The 20,401-nt window shown below is 35.5% G+C and overlaps 1 protein-coding gene across 6 annotated transcripts in view; it reads left to right on the top strand.

The window, feature by feature from the left end:
- The window catches only part of GDAP2 (ganglioside induced differentiation associated protein 2), a 70,068-nt gene that overhangs the window by 30,166 nt on the left and 19,501 nt on the right, over window positions 1-20,401 (top strand). For all 6 annotated transcript variants that reach the window (XM_050748677.1, XM_050748696.1, XM_050748702.1 and 3 more), the window contains 5 exons: window positions 930-1,086; window positions 11,784-11,860; window positions 12,919-12,995; window positions 15,927-16,066; window positions 17,978-18,032. In XM_050748677.1, the coding sequence (XP_050604634.1) occupies window positions 930-1,086; window positions 11,784-11,860; window positions 12,919-12,995; window positions 15,927-16,066; window positions 17,978-18,032 (506 nt within the window). The remainder of the gene's footprint in view (window positions 1-929; window positions 1,087-11,783; window positions 11,861-12,918; window positions 12,996-15,926; window positions 16,067-17,977; window positions 18,033-20,401) is intronic.

Below are 20,401 nucleotides of genomic sequence, written 5' to 3'. Positions count from 1 at the left end.
AAATCTGTTAAAATATGTGTAACCAAGCTTTACTTGAAGGGTGTTTTTAATGAAAGCGGGCCTTTCCAATCTATTGGCCTGTCAGTTTGAGGAGCAGTGAAGTAGACGTGGGGAAACTCCAGCTGATTGTCCACCAGGTTGGAATTCAAGTGCTGTCATTGCCTTGGGAATGTCCCCCATGGTACAAGGTTTGTTTTGTTTTGTTTTGTTTTTGCGTAACATCTACCAAGGCAGTGAATACCACACTAAGAGATAATCTGTTCCCAAGAGACTGATTTCTACTCATCCAATTCACAGTGGTTGTGTGGACAGATTAGAAAGTTAATTTATTAATTTGTAGTGAGAACTGTAACTCTTATGGATCAAAATAACTAGGTTTGTATGACAGTGTAGAAAACCAGGATGCTAAATTATAACTGAAATATTTCTTAAGGAATGTGGATCATACTCTGTGATCCTGGTACATCCATCTTGGGATGTTACCTGACAGAACAGCTGAGGTTTATGCAATCAAATGCTTCCTCTTTCAACAGTGCTATATATAAACCTTCCTAAATGCTTGTTTTTTATACTTCTTTTTTGTCAGATGCTGTGCAATGAGCCATCGTTAAACCCAGATACAATCTAATTACTTCCGTCTTTTTGTGTGTGATTACATTCTACTCTTTTCTTTCTAGGGTTACACCCAGGTCACCCTGATTGGATCTCACATATTGCTAAACCTTTGTCACACATGGACAGGCAGTTTCTTTCATTATTTCAGTTTTACAGATGCCTAAATCTGATTACAGTTTCATTCTCAAAAATAACCTTGACCCCAGTTTTTTGAGTTACCTCACTGTCATCCTTACTACAGCATTCACAATCTGTTTCATTTACTGTCTAGTTTTAGCATAAGCTCTCTGTTGATAGTAGCATTTTTGTTACAGATAACCAAGAAGAGGAGGATGAAGGCTTGGGAGTTGATCTCTCTTTCATTGGCTCTCACGCTTTTGCTCGAATGGAAGGAGATATTGACAAGCAAAGAAAACTGATCCTTCAGGGACAATTATCAGAGGCAGCTCTGCAGAAGCAGCATCAAAGAAAGTAAGACAACCCTTCAGGACTGTTAGATACATAAGGACATCAGAAGCAGGAAAGGGACCTTACATCTGATGCATGAGCTACGTGTATACATAATGTATTCCAATGTATTTTTCATGACAATCAGTGAGGAAGAGATCGTCCTCACTTCGGAAGTGCAAAAACTCAAAGTTAAGAAAGCTATCAGTGGCCACAGTTAATATGTGGTGAAACCAGTGTTCAGATACATGTCTGATTTCAGAGCTCCTACCCTGTCTACTATAATTGTAGTGCCTCCATAATACAGGTTTATATTCTAAAAGGAGAAATTAGGAAAAGGGAAAGGGAGTTATAAAGCTTTTATTTAGCTCTACTATGTTTATAATTAAAGCATAATCTACAGTTTAATTAAATTTAAAAGAGCTTTATTTCTCCCTGACTTATCCCAAGGACCTTATAAGACATCCAAACCATTCCATTTCTTCCATATGTCTTCCAAGGCAATTTTGAATAAATCCTTTTAAAAACATAGAAGCAGCTTTGTACTTTTGGGTAAGCTTTCCTAAAGATCCAGTCTTTGTAAAGCTAGCTGCTTTTAAAAAAGTCTAAAGAAAATAAAAAAAAAAAAAAAAAAAACTATAAATATCTACTATCCATTACCTTATAGGGTTGATTGAGGGTTAGCACCTCATAGGGTTTTTGTGAGCATTAAATGAGGTAATGTAATGAGCTTTAGCACAGAACCTGGTACTTGTCAAGCTCTTAAAATTGTCCACTGTTGTACTGAGCAAATCATGGCTTGTTTTATCTTTGAACTTTGGTACTTGCCATTCCTTTTGAATGGGCTACTCTCATCCTTCAATTTCTATCCAGATTTCAAAAGCAATTGCCTCTGGAGACCTACCTCCAAAGTCTGGAATAGATGCCACCTCCTGTATGCTTTTTTTCCTACCCTGTTCTCACCCAAAGCATAGCATAGCATTTTTCACGCTGTATTATAATGATGTCTCCATGCTTTCTGTCTCCACTGATAAAGTGGGAGTTGGACTACATGATCTCTCGAGTCCCTTACAGAATTAGTATTTTGTGTCTCCTCAATCCCAGGTCTTCCTTTATTCTGATTTTAATTTAAAAAACAAAAGCATATAAGCCACTAGGGGGCACCAAGGAACAGCTTTTCCAAGTGAAGTAGTCACAGTCAAATGATACTTTCAGTGGTTTCTAAACTTGGCCATATGTTTAAGATTCATCTGATGGACATTTTTCATTAAATGCGGTGCCTGGTCTCCTCACATTACTGGGATCTGGGATTCTTTAGTATCGAGTCTCTTTTGCACTCAGAAATTGTTGAAGACCCCAGAGAGCTTTTGTTTTTATGGGTTATGTCTATCAATATTTATCACATGAGAAATTATTTATTTATTTTAAAATAACTGTTTTTTAATGAGAAAGATAGTGATTTTTTTTTTTAGTCTTGCAAATTGTTTAATGTTTGACTTAATCGAAGACAGCCGGATTCTTATATCAGCATTCAAACTGCTGCAATAAGTTGTTTTGACTAATGTATATGAAGAAAATCTGACCTCACTGAGATTATAATTGGAAAATAGAGGAGTATTTTAATAGCCTTTTAAAATAATTGGAATATTCTTTGATACCATACCAGAATTTGATAAACAGTAGTGTTTTAAAATATAATTGTAATGCAGAATCTCAAACTGTATCCATGAATTTTTGAATTCTATTATATTAAAATGTGTTGTTCTGTACTTTGAACAGATTTTATAATAGGAATGTATAGCATGGCTTTATAACATGATACATTAGCTTTTTGGAAAGTATCGATTCATTGAATTATTCAGAGCTCCAAATATTGACACATTTCATTACACAGTATCAAAAAATTATATTTGTTAGTATCAATTTTACAGTATCACCAATCTCATCAGAAAAGTATTTAATATTAGGAACTGCCAAGCTTCTGATGACAATAAAAATGTTTCAAATATATATATATTTAAAGCTTTAAAGCTCGAGTTTTATCATTGGCAACAAATACTGTTGGTTATTTTTCTTGAAATGTCAGGGTCACTTTATTCATTTTTGGGAAAACACCTGCCAAATGTTCATGTTGAATAACTATAGTTTGCCAGTCATTCTTTGAAGTAAAAATGGTGCTGCATGAAAAAAAGCAACTAGTCCAGCTCACAACTCAATCACATAGCAACTTTCTTCAAGGCAGCCTCACACTTCAATATGCAAAAGTGCTTTATGTGTTCTTCCCATTTTGTCTTGCATTAATTTAAAAAGATGAGGTCTCAAGAACTGATTTAATCAAATTAATAATCTTTACTCCTCCTTCGAAGGCATTCTTAAATGCAGCTGGCCTTTTTTGTTTATTGGTGCCACTGCCTTGATTTGTGGTAAGGCTATTACCAGCTGTTTTTACCCATCAGTTGCTTTTGCACTATCAATGTAAATGTTCATGCATTGAAAAACTCTAACAATGTTATTGCAAAAATAGTTTTGATCTTACAACCTCCTAAAGGCACGTCAGGATCTCTTTAGGAGTCTACAGACTACACTTTGAAAATCACTGGTCTGTGATCTCTCACCAGTACTTTATAGTTAGAAGGAATTTTGATGATCATTTGTTAATAGTTTTCCAAAATGGGGTCCACAGTCTATCAGCATTAGAATCACTAAGAGTGCTTGTTAAAAATCTGTGCCCCACACCAAACTTCCTATATCAAACTTCCTGTCCTCCATGGAAAGGACTCAGAAATCTTCTTTCTAAAGTTTCTTAGATGATCCTTTTGGGCCCTAAATCACTGACCTAGTGTGACTCCTTTATGTTACATGAAGTAAATTGATCCCACGGAGTGGCTTGCCCACAGTTACAGCTACTTAAGGAAGATCCTTCAACGTTGCCTCTGTAGCATATCTCCCTTCTCTACTCACCTTCAACCCACTTACACAAGCCAATGTTAGAGCAGTTGGAAAAGGACTAGAGACTTTTTATATTCACATACAAAGAACCACATAATTATCACCTTTCTCAAATCAGTCAACCTGTTCTCTTCTGTCCATTTTCTCTTTCTCTCTCTCTCGCTCACACACACACACACAAATACACACAAACTTAGTACATACCTAACTCATTTTTCCATGAAATGGTACAGATATCTGGAAGTTTTAAGTTTATCTTTGGGCTGGTTGCTGGTTTTGTTGTTGTTGTTGTTGTTGTTGTTTTTCTAAGTGAGTTGATTAGTTTTACTTAGTAACTTAGTTTAAGCCAGTATTAAAATACATTTATATTCACTGATCCCACACTTTCTGGAAAGGAATCCTATAGCATGTAAAGCATTATCGTTTGTATTGGTAGAGGACCTTGATCTTGAGAGTCACATTTGTAACACAGTTGACTTTTTCCATTTTGTTTAGGAAACAATGAACACTTATTCTACAAAAAAATATTCTAGTTGCAAGTACACAGAGATAAAGTACTCCCCATCTTCTGGAAGTCCATGAATGAGCCACACTACCTTGAGATGTCAGAGGTATTGAGACAGAAGTTCAGAACTGCAGTCAGGTTGTGTGTGTGAAGTCAACACATAGTTGCAGGCTTGGAGAAGAGCATAACCTATGGCTCCCAAAGCTATTTGCTTGAGTAAGGAGCTATGTCTGACCAAAAGATTTTTCTGATTTCCCATTTATGTGCCCAGTGTCTGTGATGATTGAAGATGAGGTCTTCTCTTGTATCTGTAAAGCAGACTACTTCAGAGTGATGTTAAAAACTTGAGAAAAAAATAAACTTAATGGAGTTTATTTGAGCATAGTAGTATTCATGAATCAGACAGCACTCAAAACCAGAAGCAGTTCAGAGAACTTCACTATAGCAGCATGAGCAGCAGACTTTTATAGGCTGATTGCAGAAGCAAAGTAGAGAAATTACTTGATTGGCTACAGCTAGGCATTTGCCTTATTTGGGTATGATCCAGCTAGTTTGCCATTTGTGATTGGCTGAAACTCAGTTTAGTTGCTTTTTGTTTGTTTGTTTCTAAAATTAATCAGTTACAAGGGATTCTTCTAAGTTAAGTTGTGATATGGTTATGTAAGGGTTCCTGGTATAGAAACAACCCTAAGCTAATTGGTCTGTTGCTATTTTGTTTTAACAGTGATAACCAATTCTCAAAAGTATGGTCCAGGGAGGAACCTGCTACTCTGTTTTCTTCTCAAAAGTGTGATCCAGGGAACCTGATAAACTATTTTTATAATGTGGCCAGGCGTGGTGGGAGCCAGTAATTCCAGCACATTGGGAGGCCAAGGAGGTTAGATTGCTTGAGTCCAGTTCATGAAACCCTGTCTCTTAAGAAAAAAAAAAAAATGGCCAGACATGGTGGCGCATGCCTCTGTTCCCATCTACGCAGGAGGCTGAGGAGCCCAGGAGGTGGTGGAGGTTGCAGTGAGCTGTGATCACACCACTGTACTCCTGCCTGGGCGAAAGAGAGAGACCTTGTCTCAAAAAAACAAAAAGAAAAGAAAAAATCATAATGTTACTGAGGCGTATTTTTCTTTTTCATTCACATTCTCTCGCAGTGTTCAATGGAGTTTTCTGGAGGCCACTCAGTATGTGATATTGCAGTAATTTAAATGCAAACGCACATATGAGAATCTAGCAGAAATTAAAGAGATTTGCAAGTTAAAAAATACAACTCTTTTCTCTAAATACAACTTTTTAAAAAAAGTTATGTTCACAAAATAGGTTTTTCATTGTTTTTAAATTAATGAATATTTTTAAAATTTCTCTTTTTATTTCTAATGTGAGAACTGGTAGATATAAATGACACAAACAAAAGATGTTTAAGGTCCTCAATAATTTATAAAAACATAAAAATGTCTGTGTTTTATATAGATATATTTTGGTCCTGAGACCAAAAAGTTTTTGATGGCTGTTTGTTGAGGAGTTTATGATATAACTAAGCTATATAGTCATCTGTTTGCATGCTCAGCTGTATTTGAGATTGTAGGTTGTAGTTTTAAAAATTTCTTTCTCTTGATATCTCTGAATCAGGCTTTTATTTTCACATATTGAGTCTGGCTTCTGTTGATTATGTTAATTACTTAGGTTGAACAAATGTAAAAGTAAGTAGGTTTTTAGTTAGTAAATATCTTTTCGAAAGCCTTCAGTTCTTCCATCAGTAACAAAACTAAAGGTCACATGGATTGGCAATAGTTTTATGTCACTCCTTTCGTAACACTGCCTTGCCATCTCAGTGTCTCTTCAAAATAATTGTTTGTAACATGTGAAAAATTAGACGTGTTTTCTAATCCAGGTCTGTCATCCAGTTGTGATTCTGATTTGGGTGTATCATAAGGTAGACATTAGTTTACTTATCAAAATTAGGAATCAACCTAGATATTCTTTTTCAAAAATACTGCTTTTGAAACTCTTCAAGTTATTTTACAGGAATATTTTATTTCCTTTTTTATTAGTATTACTTGACTGACTTAAGATTCAATTGCCTGTGACCCTTATGTCATTTTTCTCAACAAAATCATTATCTTGTTCATTATTAAATACTTAATAGGCTTTTACTAATGTGCCAAATGTTGTGCTGGATACTACTAGTAATAAAGTGACAAGCAAGACAGATACAGCACCCTCCTGCATGGAGCTTAGGGTCTTGCAGAGGAGAAAAATGCTAAACTAATTAGTTATATGAATAATTGTTTAAATTACTGTACAGGGTCAATAAGAGGATACAACAAGGATCTTAACTAAATCTAGGATGGGTCAGTTGTATAAGATCTGGGAAAGCCTGTGTTAATTCCAAAGACAGAATTTTTCCTGGGCTATGATTTTACACAGATGGGTTGGTTATTAGTCTTTTAAGAATGATATAGTTTAAAAATTTTTTGTCATTCAGCTGTTGGCTCTACAGGTGGATGGTAATTTATTAACTGGAAAATAATTGACTTATATTAGCTCTGTGAGAACAGTGTCCAACCTCAGTCGGTTGCAACCCATTGAGAAACTAATTAGTATTTCTGCCTTTAGAGCACTCTAGTGGCTACTTTTTTCTGCCATTTTGACATATTTTGTATTATTATTTATCCATGATTATTATGTTTACCCATAAAATAATAGAAAAGTTTGTTTATTTGGAATAAGAAAATATTCTATATAGGATATTTGGGAAATATCCTGTAGGAAACCCAGAAACTATTTTGAGTTCATATTTTCCTTTTAGCTTTGTTTTGATTTTTGGATTGGAACAAAAGATTCCATGTCTTTATTTAAACAAAACAAAACACTATAGCAAAAAGTGAGGTGCTGTTTATAAGAAACCAGAACAGGACCAGTGTCTCAGCAGTGATTCTAACCTTTTAAAAATCATGACCCCTTTAAGAATCTGATGTAAACTATAAACTTCTCCCCATGAATATGTTCATAGAGGTTTTGTCAACTAAAATCTATCTTTAGATCTCAAGTTGTTAATCATCAATCAAGGTTTAAAACATTTTAGAGTTTATACTATTTCTGTGTTCACACTATGGACAAATCCCAAACTTTAGATAGATTAAGGACTTAAATTTTAAAAAATTTTGAAACCTGTGGAAGAAGTTAAGTTAGTATCCTTCAAACCTTAGAGAAAGGGAAGATTTTTTTAAGCACATGAAAAGCATTGACTACCAAAGAAAAAATAATTTTGACTATATTAAAATTAAGAACTTTAGAAAGTAGAGCCAAGCTTAAACAAAGTGAAAAGCAAGTTACAGAATGGGGGCAGATACTCACAAAACACACAACAAATGATTAGCATCAAGAATGTGTAAAGAACTACAACTTGGTGAGAAACAATCAAATAACCCAATAAAAAATGGAAAAATGGCAGGAACAGGCATCTCATAGAAAGAATCAAGTCAACATGAGCAGAATCTCAGCCTCGTTACTGACTGGAGAAATGCTTTACCATTTGTAACCTGTCCAACTGGAAAACACTAAAGCATCTAACACTAAAGCATCTCTGTTGGCAAGGACAGAGATTCACAGAATCTCATATGCTGCTAATAGAAGTATAATTTGGTGCAATGCTTTGGAAAAGAGGTTTGTCCTTATCTCCTAAAATTAAACATTCCCTGTAACCTAGCACTTTCACTCATTGGTATCTACTCAAGATAAATCATGCACATGTATACCAGGAGACACACAAAATAAGTTGATCGTAGCCGTCTTCACAATAGCAAAACCCTGGAAATGGCCCAAGTGCCCATCAGTGAGAGAGTGAATGAAAAACATCTATAGTTTTTGTCTAGTATGAATACATGATACATACAGATTAAGTATGCCATATCCAAAATCCTTGGAACCAGAAGTGTTTCAGATTTCTGATTTGTTTGGATTTTGAAATATTTGTATTATACTTAGCAGTTGAACATCCCAAATCCCCAAAATCTGAAATGTTCCATTGAGCATTTTTTTTTTTAATTGTCATGTTGGCACTCAGAAAGTTTTGGATTTTGGAGCATTTCAGATTTTGTGTTTTTGAATTTGGGATGTTCAACCTGTAAGTGTCCAAATCAGTCAACAACATTGAAATCCAATGATATGGATGAATGTTAGCAATATGGTAAGTCAAAAATGTAAGACCCAAGAGATTATATACAGTATGATAAGCTTTTTTAAATAGTTAAAAACAAACAAACAATGTCTTACATTGACTACATGTAGTTGAATTTAAAATGATATAAAAAGGAAAGCAATAAGTGATTAACCTGGAATTCCAGATAATGGTGGGAAGTAGCACATGATTAGATGAAGGTTATTGTGAAAGTCCTGATTTTTGTTACAGTGGTAGATTTTAGGGTGCTTATTACTTCATTAAAGATGAATAATTATATAACTAGTCTTCTAAGTGGACCATGCATATACCAGCTATGCGAGTGTTATCAATTAAGGATCATGTATTCCATTTTGTACACCTGAGTTCCAGTTTAAAAAAATTTTTTTTCAGAGTTCATTGAATATAGATAGATAGAGATAGAGATAGAAATAGAGATATAGAGATATAGAGATTGAGTGTCAGGAACTACCCTAGGGATTGGCTGGAAATACAGAGACAAATATGACATGTTCTCTATCTGGTGGTCTAATGTGATAGAAATAGCCATTCCAATAAGTGTGTAAAGTCTTGCACTGAACATGGTAGAAGTCTTTGGGGATACCAAGAAGGGAGCATTTGTTTCTACAACATATCTAGAATTTGCCTCCACTCTACTCCTTCTCGTTCCACTTCCTACCTCACCACCAGTCCCCTTCTCAGCATACATATTTGATTGATGGAGTATTTAGACTTCTGGTTACGGTGTCTTGTTCTTATTACAAAGTTCGTTTTCTTTGTACTGTAATATGTCTGTCTCACATATGCAACTTTAAACTCAAGAGCCTTTTTTTATTCATCTCAGGCCCGAAAATATCTTGCATATACTCATGTTTATTATTTCATTTAGCAAAGAATTTAGTACCTACTATGATGCAAACACTGCATTTATTCAATAAATCTTTGAAAAATGCGCCAATGGATACATGAACAGAGTATAGAAGTTAATAGGTATTAATTGAATTCCTGTTTTGTGCTTTGTGCTAGGATCTGTGGTGCCCATGGGATGTAATATATATTTTGCTGTTTAGTCTCATTATAAACAATTGGAGAGTATATAATAGAATGATTTTTAAAAACGTGATAAACTCTATACTTTTATTCTTCACTCCCACATTTTTGATGTCATAATTTACATTTTTGTATTATTTTTGTCTCAACAAATTATTGTTGCTATTATTTTTAATAGTTTTGTCTTTTAACCTTCATACTAATGATATAAGACAGTATGTTAAGTGAAATAAGTCTAGCACAGAAAAACAAATACAGCATGATCTCACATGTGGAACCTAAAATAACTGAACTCAGAAAAACAGAATAAAGTGGTTATCAGGTGTGCTGGTGGGATTGGGGTGGGATTGGGTAGATGTTGGTCAAAGAATACAAAATTTCAGTTAGACGAGAGGAGTAAGAGATTTATTATACAATATGGTGACTGTAGTTAATAAGAATGTGTTATATACCCAAAAATTGATAATAGAATACATTTCAACTATTCTTACCAAAAAAAAAAACGATAAATATGTGAGGCAATGAATGTGTTAATTAGCTTGATTCAGCCATTTTACAATGTATCCATATATCAAACATTATGTACATTATTTGTCAAAGAAAATATTTTAAGTAAAGAAATAAAATTTTGATTTAGTGTAAATAGGAAATGATGGTGTGAAAATAGGGAATAGTGCATATGATTTAGAGAGAACTACAATAAACATAGGTGTTTTCTTGACTTTGAAATTATATTTTGAAACAAAATTAAAAGCTACTGTCTTTGACTTTTCAATTTGCATAGATTGGTAAATCACAAATTTGAGAAGGCAGTCTGTAGAAGTAATGCAGTACCACTATGTTTTTCATAAGCAGTAACAATATCTGTGTAACTAACAGGCATGTCGCTTGTTGATTTCAGTCTGTATGTGATAGACTTCCCATTAAATATTTTTAGTTGTGCAATTGTACTTTATAGCTGAAAGGTGCCCCTCCCATATGAACACCATTTTGCAGGTGAGGAAACTGAATTCCATAAAGGTAAATGACTTCAGTAAGTTTGCACCAAAAGCGGTAGGATTAGAAGCCACATCTCCCCTCTCTTAGTTAAGCTTTTTGATGTTGTTGTTACTGGATATTGCCATATGTGATCTAGACACTTCAGAGTTTCTTTTCATACATTTAGGTGTCTTGAAAGCTTGTCCACAATCAAGTAAGTGGCACTTTTAATTTCAAGAAATTAGTATGATACAGTAGAAAAAGCACTGACCTTTCCGGAAATCTAGAGACCTGAGTGCAACTTCACATTCAACTCTACCATTTAATAGGCTGGGAAGTCTGAGATGAACTTGACCATTAATCTTTTGCATGTCATTTCCCTCTGCAAGGTCTTTTAATGTCTCTTCCAGCTTTAACATCCTCTTAGCCAAAGCCAAAGCCAAACTGCAGTCCATATGATTTGGTCTGTGGGATATCACTACAACTAGTTCGTTTAACTGATGATTAAATATGCCAGAACTTCCCAGATAAATTTACCCAACTCCTTTGTGATCCCACATAACATGTACAGCACTTGCCTGTTTTTCCCCTGAAAAGTAAACTTCTTGAGGGAGGCAACCATGTCCTTTCATGATAGTATTCTCAGTAACTATCATAGAGTAACCACTCGAATCCTTGTTGAGTGAGTGAGCATCTGTTTTGGAGCTCTGCCATTGGTTTAGACTTTCTCTATGCATGTTTTTAGTAAAGGAAAACAATAGTGTTTTAAAACAAGGTTAGTTTGGATACTTGGTATCTTAGCCATTTACCTGTACAATCTTCATTTAATCATAAGGATTTTTAAAATAATGAACACCTTCCTTTCTCAATAATTCATTTGTGTTTATTTTATCAATAACATGTAATAGAGATTCTACATGGTTTAATGCTTCTTTAACTCCTTCCCAATTATAAGGAAATATATACTTGAAAATTTTTAGGGTCAGGGAAAGGTATCAAAAATTGGTCCCATTTGTAAATTTAATTTCCAAGGGTTTATTATAATGATTATATCATTTATTTCCCTAGTTATAATCGCTGGTTATGTCAAGCAAGATCTGAGGATCTGTCTGATATTGCTTCTCTAAAAGCCTTATACCAAACAGGTGAGCTTAAATATATGGTAACTTATTCTTTCACTAATTTAGAGCCCTACCAATCATGCTATTTGAGAATTCATTTTTCTCTGATTTCATTTATTGTATCTATGAACAAAATGGTTTTGTACTAATGAAGATAGTTTTGCCTGTCATCAAGATCTTAAAAATAACATCCCAATCTATAAAATTTTCAACTTATAGTTCTGCATTAGCCAACTTGATTTCATGCTAGTGTCCCTTTTCTTTTAAAAAATGTTTCTGCTTTTAAAAGTACCATATACTTGCTACTACAAAATTCAAACCTTACATAAATATATGATGGAGAGAGTGAAAGTTCCCAGATTCCCACCCTTTCTCCATTCTATTTCTTTTACAGACAGTACTTTTTAGTAATTTTCAGATTTGAGTGCTATTTAGTTTTTCCTGGATCACTAATGTTATTAAAAGTTGTAGTGAGCGTAAGCAAAAAGCTGTTTATAAAAGGTTTTGGGGGCTGGGCATGGTGACTCATATCTGTAATCGCAGCACTTTGGGAGGTGGAGACAGGAGGATCATTTTAGGCTAGGAGTTCAATACCAGACTGGGCAATATAGCGAGACCCCCATCTCTACAAAAAAATGAAAAAATTAGCCAGGCGTGGTGGTGCATGCCTGTAGTCCCAGCTGCTTTGGAGGCTGAGATAGGAGGATTGCTTGAGCCCAGGAGTTGGAGATAGAGGCTGCAGTAAACTATGATCACTCCACTGTAGTCCAGCCTAGAGACATAGCAAGATCCTGTCTCTAGAAAATAATAAAACATTTTAAAAGATCTTTGGCTGTTCTTGATTTAAAATCTTTAAGAGGTCTTCTCTTAAAAGGGCAGTGATCAAAACCCTCATAAAGCTTTAAAAAAAGGGTGTTGTCATCTGCAGAGTAGAAAAATTGGAAGATAAAATTTGAGCAACTTACACTTCCTTGTTTTCAATCTTTTAAGTTCACATAGAATATTTTATAAAGTCAGAGCCTAAGACAAATAATATTCTTGGAATGAAGTTTCTGGGTGCTGATTACATTTCCTGTTTATAGGTGTTGATAACTGTGGTCGAACAGTGATGGTGGTAGTTGGAAGAAACATTCCTGTAACATTAATAGATATGGACAAGGTAAGCCATAAAAAGGCTCTGTTTTACAAATAATGTTGATTGAAAAAATAAGTTGTATATGAATTTGGAATCAAGGCCTACAATGTGAATCACGGCTGAATTGTGTATCACTGACAGAGGAGCAGACCTGGTTCTGTGAGTGGACCTGTATCATTTCAGTTCAATTAGGGGTTTGATTTTTCTCTGTCCAAGAAATAAAAATACTGGAGTACCATAATATGATCTCCAAAACCACTGCTGCTTTGTTTTGGATATGATGTAACTAGTAAGTGGTTGGAATCATTCTGTATTATAATTGTGTAATCAAATTCTTTTTTGAAAAAAGAAAAATTAATTTTTGAGTATCTATTAGAAGAGAAAAAAACAGAAATGTAGTTTACCCAAGATAGCGTAATTCTATAATCCCTTCATTTGGAGGCAAAGAACAGAAATAGATGATTCATAAAAGAAAAATGGAACTGGTAGATAAAAATAAGAAAATATTCAGCGTGATTAGTAGTCCAAAAAAGGTGAATTAAAATGAGGTACCTTAACTTTTAAATAATTATTGTCATCAAAGATGAAACTATAAAAGTGATCACACCCATTGATCCATTAATTCCATTTCTGAAAACTTATACTAAGGAAATAACCCAAAGTATGGAAGTAGCTATAGGCCCTGACATTATTCAAATCAGAATACTCATACAAGGAACAGTTGAACCCACAAGATAAATATATAGAGAATCTTAGAATATCAGTTTTGTTAGGAACTGACTTCAAAGGATAATAACCTGAACTGATCAGTAATTATTAACCATAGTAAAAAAAATTGTATACTTAAAAATGCAGAATTACACAGAATTTCAGATAAACCAGTTGGACAAAAGCTGATAATTACTTCTGGCTAAGTCCTCAGACTCTCAGTCACTGTTGTTTGGGTAAAAAAACTGTGAAAGCACTGAACCTGGCATATTATTCGCAGGGTCATTTGTAGCAACAAGTAAAACTTAAATTCCTCACAGATAATTACAGTGCATTCAAATAGGATATTCTGTGACCCTTATAAATTATGGTTATAGAGGCAAGTACTGTAGAGAAGTGTTTAGAAGACAATTTAATAGGAGAAACAGTGATACATTAATTTGTATCTACATTGACCTTCACTGGGTTGTTTATTTGTTTGTTTTTAAGCACAGAAACAAGGAAAATAAGGAAAGGGATTTCGTGGTTTGGGGGAGAATTTGTCTTTCACATTTTTTCGTCATATATAGTGATACAGTGATATGGTTATATAGTGAAAAAACTTAAGTTGAATTCAAAGCCAAAAAGGAGTATCCTGATTGCCCTAGGGTAGGGGTTGGAGAATGGACAGAAAGGATGAAGCAGCAATCTGGTAAGAGGAGAAAAAAGAATAATAAAGAATAATAAAAATATGCACATAGCCAGGTGTGGTAGCTCATGCTATAATCCCAGAACTTTGGGAGACTGAGGCAGGCATATTGCTTGAGTCCAGGAGTTCAAGACCAGCCTGGGCACATGGTGAAATCCTATCTGTACGAAAAATACAAAAATTAGCTAGGCATGGTGGGCAATTCCTGTAGTCCCAGCTACTTGGGAGACTGAGGCAGGAGGATCATTTGAGCCCAGGATGCAGAGGTTGCAAGATCTCCAAAACCAAGATCATGCCATTGCACTCCAGCCTGGGTGACAGAGAGCGACCCTGTCTCGAACAAACAAAACACACACACACACACACACACACGGAGGGAATAACTGATGAAAATTATACCATTAGTATGTTTCTATCTGTAATCATTTATGTTCTTAATAATCAGTGTGACATTCATTTTCATAATCAATAATTTGATTAATACCAATAAAGCCATAAATCCTTGCATTTGATTTTGGTGTGTACTTGCCTGGAGTTCTGGATATTCATGATATATCATTTCCTGTAAAATACTGAAATAGATGATGATAATAATCATTGTTACCAAAGCAGGTAATGAATGGAAAGATACTGTGTTTTCTTAATACCCTTCTCTGTCTGCTCTGGTAGCAGTTAGATCCTAGTCCATGTTAATCCAACCATGTTAATGTCAAGGACTCACCTGAAGAGGAATTGGAAAACTGTTTGTTTTATAGTAATCCCTTAGTTGTTACCTCTTAGCTTTTTCTATGTGAATGTTTACAGCTAAACCACTGGGTCATACTGGCCCTGCCTATATTGTATCTCTGTTTTGCTTTTAGTGTTTCTCTTAAATTCATCATTTTTGTAATGGAATATTTCTATAACCGATCTGGGTCACATTGAATTTGAATCTTTCAGAGCTCTAGAAATGCTTCCCAACCTATTGCCATCTACTGATTCAACCTGCTCTCAATGTCCTCCTTCAGACTGGCACTAAAGATCTAAAAATACTAGCTCTCAACGTGAATCATGTGAGGCATCACTCATTATATCTTTCTATAGTAATTCTTGGTCATGTGCAGGCCATGAGTCTATTTCTGAGTACAGACTGCAAAGACTTTGATTGAATTCAAGCAGAAACTTCAAAAATTATTAAAAGTATAGAAATTCTACTTCTAATGATTTTGATATTGTTTTCCTAGAGAGGGAAAACCTGATCGTTGATCCAAGAACTTTTTCCAGTATATGAAGAATTGTTTTAGAGGATAGAGACTGATTGTTCTGCTCTATCACTTAGAACAAGACAGAAAGGAATTGTACTGTAGCACTTATGAGAATTATTAAAACACTGGGATGATTCACTTTCCTGGAGATCTTTTTAAAGAGAATGGATACTTATCACTCTGAGTTATCCATCTGTAATGACTAGGGCAAAGAGTAGGTTAATTTTCTGTTTTGTTTTGTTTTTTTCTTGGCCTCTGTGAAATAGACTGCTGTTCAAAATGATCTTCACCTTTATTCCCCCTTTTTTCTTTTAGGCTCTCTTATACTTCATTCATGTGATGGATCACATTGCTGTGAAGGAGTATGTATTAGTGTATTTTCACACACTGACCAGCGAATACAATCATCTGGACTCTGACTTCCTGAAGAAACTCTACGATGTTGTTGATGTCAAGTTAGTTATTTTTGCAAATTATGAAGGGGAAATAGTTTCTTTCTTTTCTAATATTAAGCAGTGGCAAACATTGCTTTGTATTCTGTGAAAGGATATTTCATGTAAGAAAGACTTTTATCACATATAGATTAGATATTTCAATCATAGGAGACCCTCCCTAACTGAAACCTATTTTGCATTAAAGTAAATTCATATGTAAACTTTTTACATTACCAATCTTTGTGTATAAAATAACAAAAATACTACCTTCTATTTATATGATGTATTATACTTATCAAAATACATTTATAAACATTATTTACTTTGATCCTTTAACCCAGGAGTTGGTTAGGAGAGATACTATCTGTATTTGAAAAATGGAAGATATTGACATTCTGCAAAGTGAAGTATGTGCCCAAAGTCTCACGACAGTAAATGCCGAATTTGGACTTGAACCCAGGTTACTGACTTGGAGCTAGAAAATTATTTTCATTAAAGCATATTTCCCTTGAAATGATAATGGAAATTTTTTTTTTTTTGAGATGGAGTGTCACTCTGTCGCCCAGGCTGGAGTGCAGTGGCTGGATCTCAGCTCACTGCAAGCTCCGCCCCCCGGGTTTACACCATTCTCCTGCCTCCGCCTCCCGAGTAGCTGGGACTACAGGCACTCGCCACCACGACCGGCTAGTTTTTTGTATTTTTTTAGTAGAGACGGGATTTCACCTTGTTAGCCAGGATGGTCTCGATCTCCTGACCTCGTGGTCCACCTGTCTCGGCCTCCCAAAGTGCTGGGATTACAGGCTTGAGCCACCGCGCCCGGCCAATAATGGAAATTTTAACCAGAAAATATATGACACCCCACTGTAGCAAAGATGAAATGTAGTGTTTTACATTTTTTCTTATTAACATTTTTTTCTGAATAAAAAGTGGCACTCAACCCTCCTGTTAGCTGTTTTGTTATTTGTAACATCACAATGTCTGTGTGGATTGCATTGAGAAGCCCATTTTACAGTTAGGGTACAAAGAAGGCAAGTTACTGTAAATTTCCAGCCATCCTACTTCTCCCATTAAATCTCATCTTATTTAGGAATATTAAAGCTTTCATTACCCAATAGACACCTTTTTAGCTTTCTCTGAATGTGGATTGTATATATGAAAGGAAGCTTCACTCCACTGTAGTTCTGCTTCTACCACTAACCAGTTCTTTAATGTGGAACAGGCCTCAGCTGTGAAATAGTTTGTACTATTTATCTGAAGTCCTTTCCAATTAACCTCACATGACCCGATGTTGATTATTGAACTGTTGAAAAAAGTCTCAGGCACACATAGAGAGGCCAGATGGAATAGTGGATAGGAGTATGATTCTGGAGCGGTGTTGCCGGGGTTCGGTTCCTGGCTCTGCCACTTGATGGCTGGGTGACTTTGGGAGGGCTAAAATACCCGCAGTAATAGTACTGCGCTCATAGAATTGTTAGGAGAATTTAAGTAGGCCTCTATAATTTCTGGGACACAGCAGATTCTGCTAGTTGTTGTGATATGACCATTGAAACTTTTAGTTTAAATTTTTGCTCTAATTTTAAGTGATTTAGCTGCTGTTTAACTCTGATCCCAGAGATTCTAGCATCATATTAAAAAATGACACACAATAAATTTGTCAAATACAAATGTGCTTAACTTTATCCTACCTATAGGTGGCTCTAGCTCAGCTGACAGAAGCACTTGATATCTCCTATAAAACAGATACTTTAAAAAATGAAATGTTTTCTGGTTTGTTTTTGACTCTCACCTAAAATTCAATCTGTAAATTATAACTGCCTTTATTTTTCTCTGATTATGTTTATATACCTAGGCAAGTAGTTAATAGTCTATGATAGTAGTTGGTTTTAGGCATGAACTTATACTAATTTTTTTGTCATTTTATTTTTGGATCAGGTACAAGAGGAATTTGAAGGCTGTTTATTTTGTTCATCCCACATTTCGTTCAAAGGTACGGTATTTTTCTCTTTGTCTAAATCTAGAATTTATGTGTCCTACATGCCCAGAGTATTAAGATAATAGCTCAGCAACTTAATTGTTGCTGTCACCATTGTGACTGCTAATTTCCTGGTTTCTAAGTGACCTTGAGTTGTGGTCCTGATGTTTTGGTTGTATGTGACTCCAACGCCTTTGTGGGCAACCCTTATAAGCCATTAGCCCATCAGTCCCTGCCTCTTTTCTTGCTCTTTGTTCATCTGGGCCTTGTTTATGCCGTTGTTACAGAATACACTTACCTCCTCTGCCCATGGCTACCTCCTGCTTGACCTTCAGGTCTCAGCTCTACTTTCTATAGAAATCCTTCCCTGACCAATCCTGCAGCTAGTAGCTGTTCTTGCATTGTAACCCCTTTAGATTCTGTAGTCTTATATCATTGTTATGTTTTTATTTTAGTTGCATGTTTAATTTTCTTCCTTGTACATGAGCCAGCAAGATCCATGAGGGCTAGAATATAGCAGTCTTGCTCACAATTTTATTCCCACTACCTAAGCCTACATCTTGACTTCATCAAGACATCTAGTCTTTTGGTCTTTTTACTCTTTCTGAAAATATCGTCTTGCCTTTATTTTCTTCTCTGTCAAGCTAAAAACTGACATTTCATCACCTCATCCACTCTTGTCAGTCACCCTAAATTAACCTAGGACCTCTTACCCTTTCATCGCACCTGATCATCAAAACCTAAACTTGAAATAATCCATTGTACTGCTTTCTTCACTCATAGAAGTCATCAGTAAGGAGCTCTTTATCTTTACCTTCCCACTCCAAACCTACTTGCTAACTGTTCTTATCGTTGCCCCCTTTTTCTCTGTCACAAAAATGTGTTCCATCTTAATGAACACATTTCATTAATGTCCTTCTTAACGAAGGACAGCCCCTCTCCCTGTGCTGTGGATCCCGTAGTAATGACATTAGCTTAAGTTTTCTGAGCACTTGCTATCTGCCCATTCCTCCTGTGAATTATCTTGCCTAAGCTTTGCAGTATACCTGTGAAATAGTTAGCAGTAGTTGTCCCACTATACTGGTAAGGAAATTGATGCTTAGAGAGATTAAGGAACCAAGATAACCAACAGTTAGTAGCAAAGGCTAGATTTGAATCTAGGCATTTTTTCCCAGACCGTAAACTACGGAGTATATTTCCATTTCCTTAGAGAACTCTCTTCAACGGTTAGTGTCTTTCTCCTCTCCTGCTTTGCTGGATCCAAATTATCCACTTTTAAAAATGCTAAGATCTATTTTTCTCTCCTCTACTTTACAACCAAAATTGTTTAGTATAATCTTTGTTGTATGCTCACCATCTCCATTTCTCATGTACCTTTTAAATTACTCCAGTGTGGTTATCCTGCTGTGCCAGCTGAAGCTTTTCACACCAAAATCATTCATAATTTCTGGGTCACTAAATCTAATAGACACTTTTCTCTCTCTATGTTACCTGCATTCCCTACAGCCTTAAGCACAATTGATCACTTCTTCCTTGACACACTTTGTCTTGGCTTCTTTGAAATTTACCTTGCCTGGTATCTCTCCTACTTCTAGCTGCTGCTTCTCAGTCTCATTTGTCGGCCTCTCTTTCTCTTCTCATCTCTTTTTAGAGACGGTCTCACTCTGTCACCCACACTGGAGTGCAGTGGTATGATTATAGCTCTCTGTAACCTAGAACTCCCGGCGTCAAGGGATCCTCCCACATTGGCCTCCGGAGTAGCTAGGACTGCAGACATGCACCATCATGCCTGGCTAATTTTTTTTATTTTGTATTTTTATAGAGATGGGGTCTTGCTGTGTTGCCAAGGCTGGGCTCACACTTTTGGCCTCAAGTAATCCTCCCACCTTGGCCTCCCAAAGTGCTGGGATTACTGGCATGAGCCACTGCCCCTGGCTTCCTGCTTGCATCCTTTGAGTGTTAGTGTTTCCATGTTTCTCCACCCTCATCTTTAATTCTATACCTTTTTTATTCCCATTTCTTCAGTGACCCTCCAAAATATATGCAATCTTCAAACATATATCTGGGGAGGCAATAAAGCCTAATGTTTAGAACTATGGTTTCAAGATTCAGATGACCTGGGTTCTAATCCCAGCTCTACCAGTTACCAATTTGTCATCTCAGGCAAGTAGTATAATTTCTCTATGCTTTAATTTTATCCCCTATAAAATGGGAATAATAATAGTGCCTATCTTTTAGGGTTATTGAAAGATGAAATGAGTTAATACATGTAAAATACTTAAAACATTACCTGACATATAATAAGTGCTCAGTAAATGTAAGCTATCATCATCATTTTCATTATTATCATCATCATCATCATCATCATTATCGTTCTTAGGCTT

Source organism: Macaca thibetana, chromosome 1, assembly GCF_024542745.1.
Source record: "Macaca thibetana thibetana isolate TM-01 chromosome 1, ASM2454274v1, whole genome shotgun sequence".
NCBI classification, from domain to species: Eukaryota; Metazoa; Chordata; class Mammalia; order Primates; family Cercopithecidae; genus Macaca; species Macaca thibetana.
Note: the sequence above shows the minus strand (reverse complement) of the source record. Positions and strands in the feature narration are given on the sequence as shown.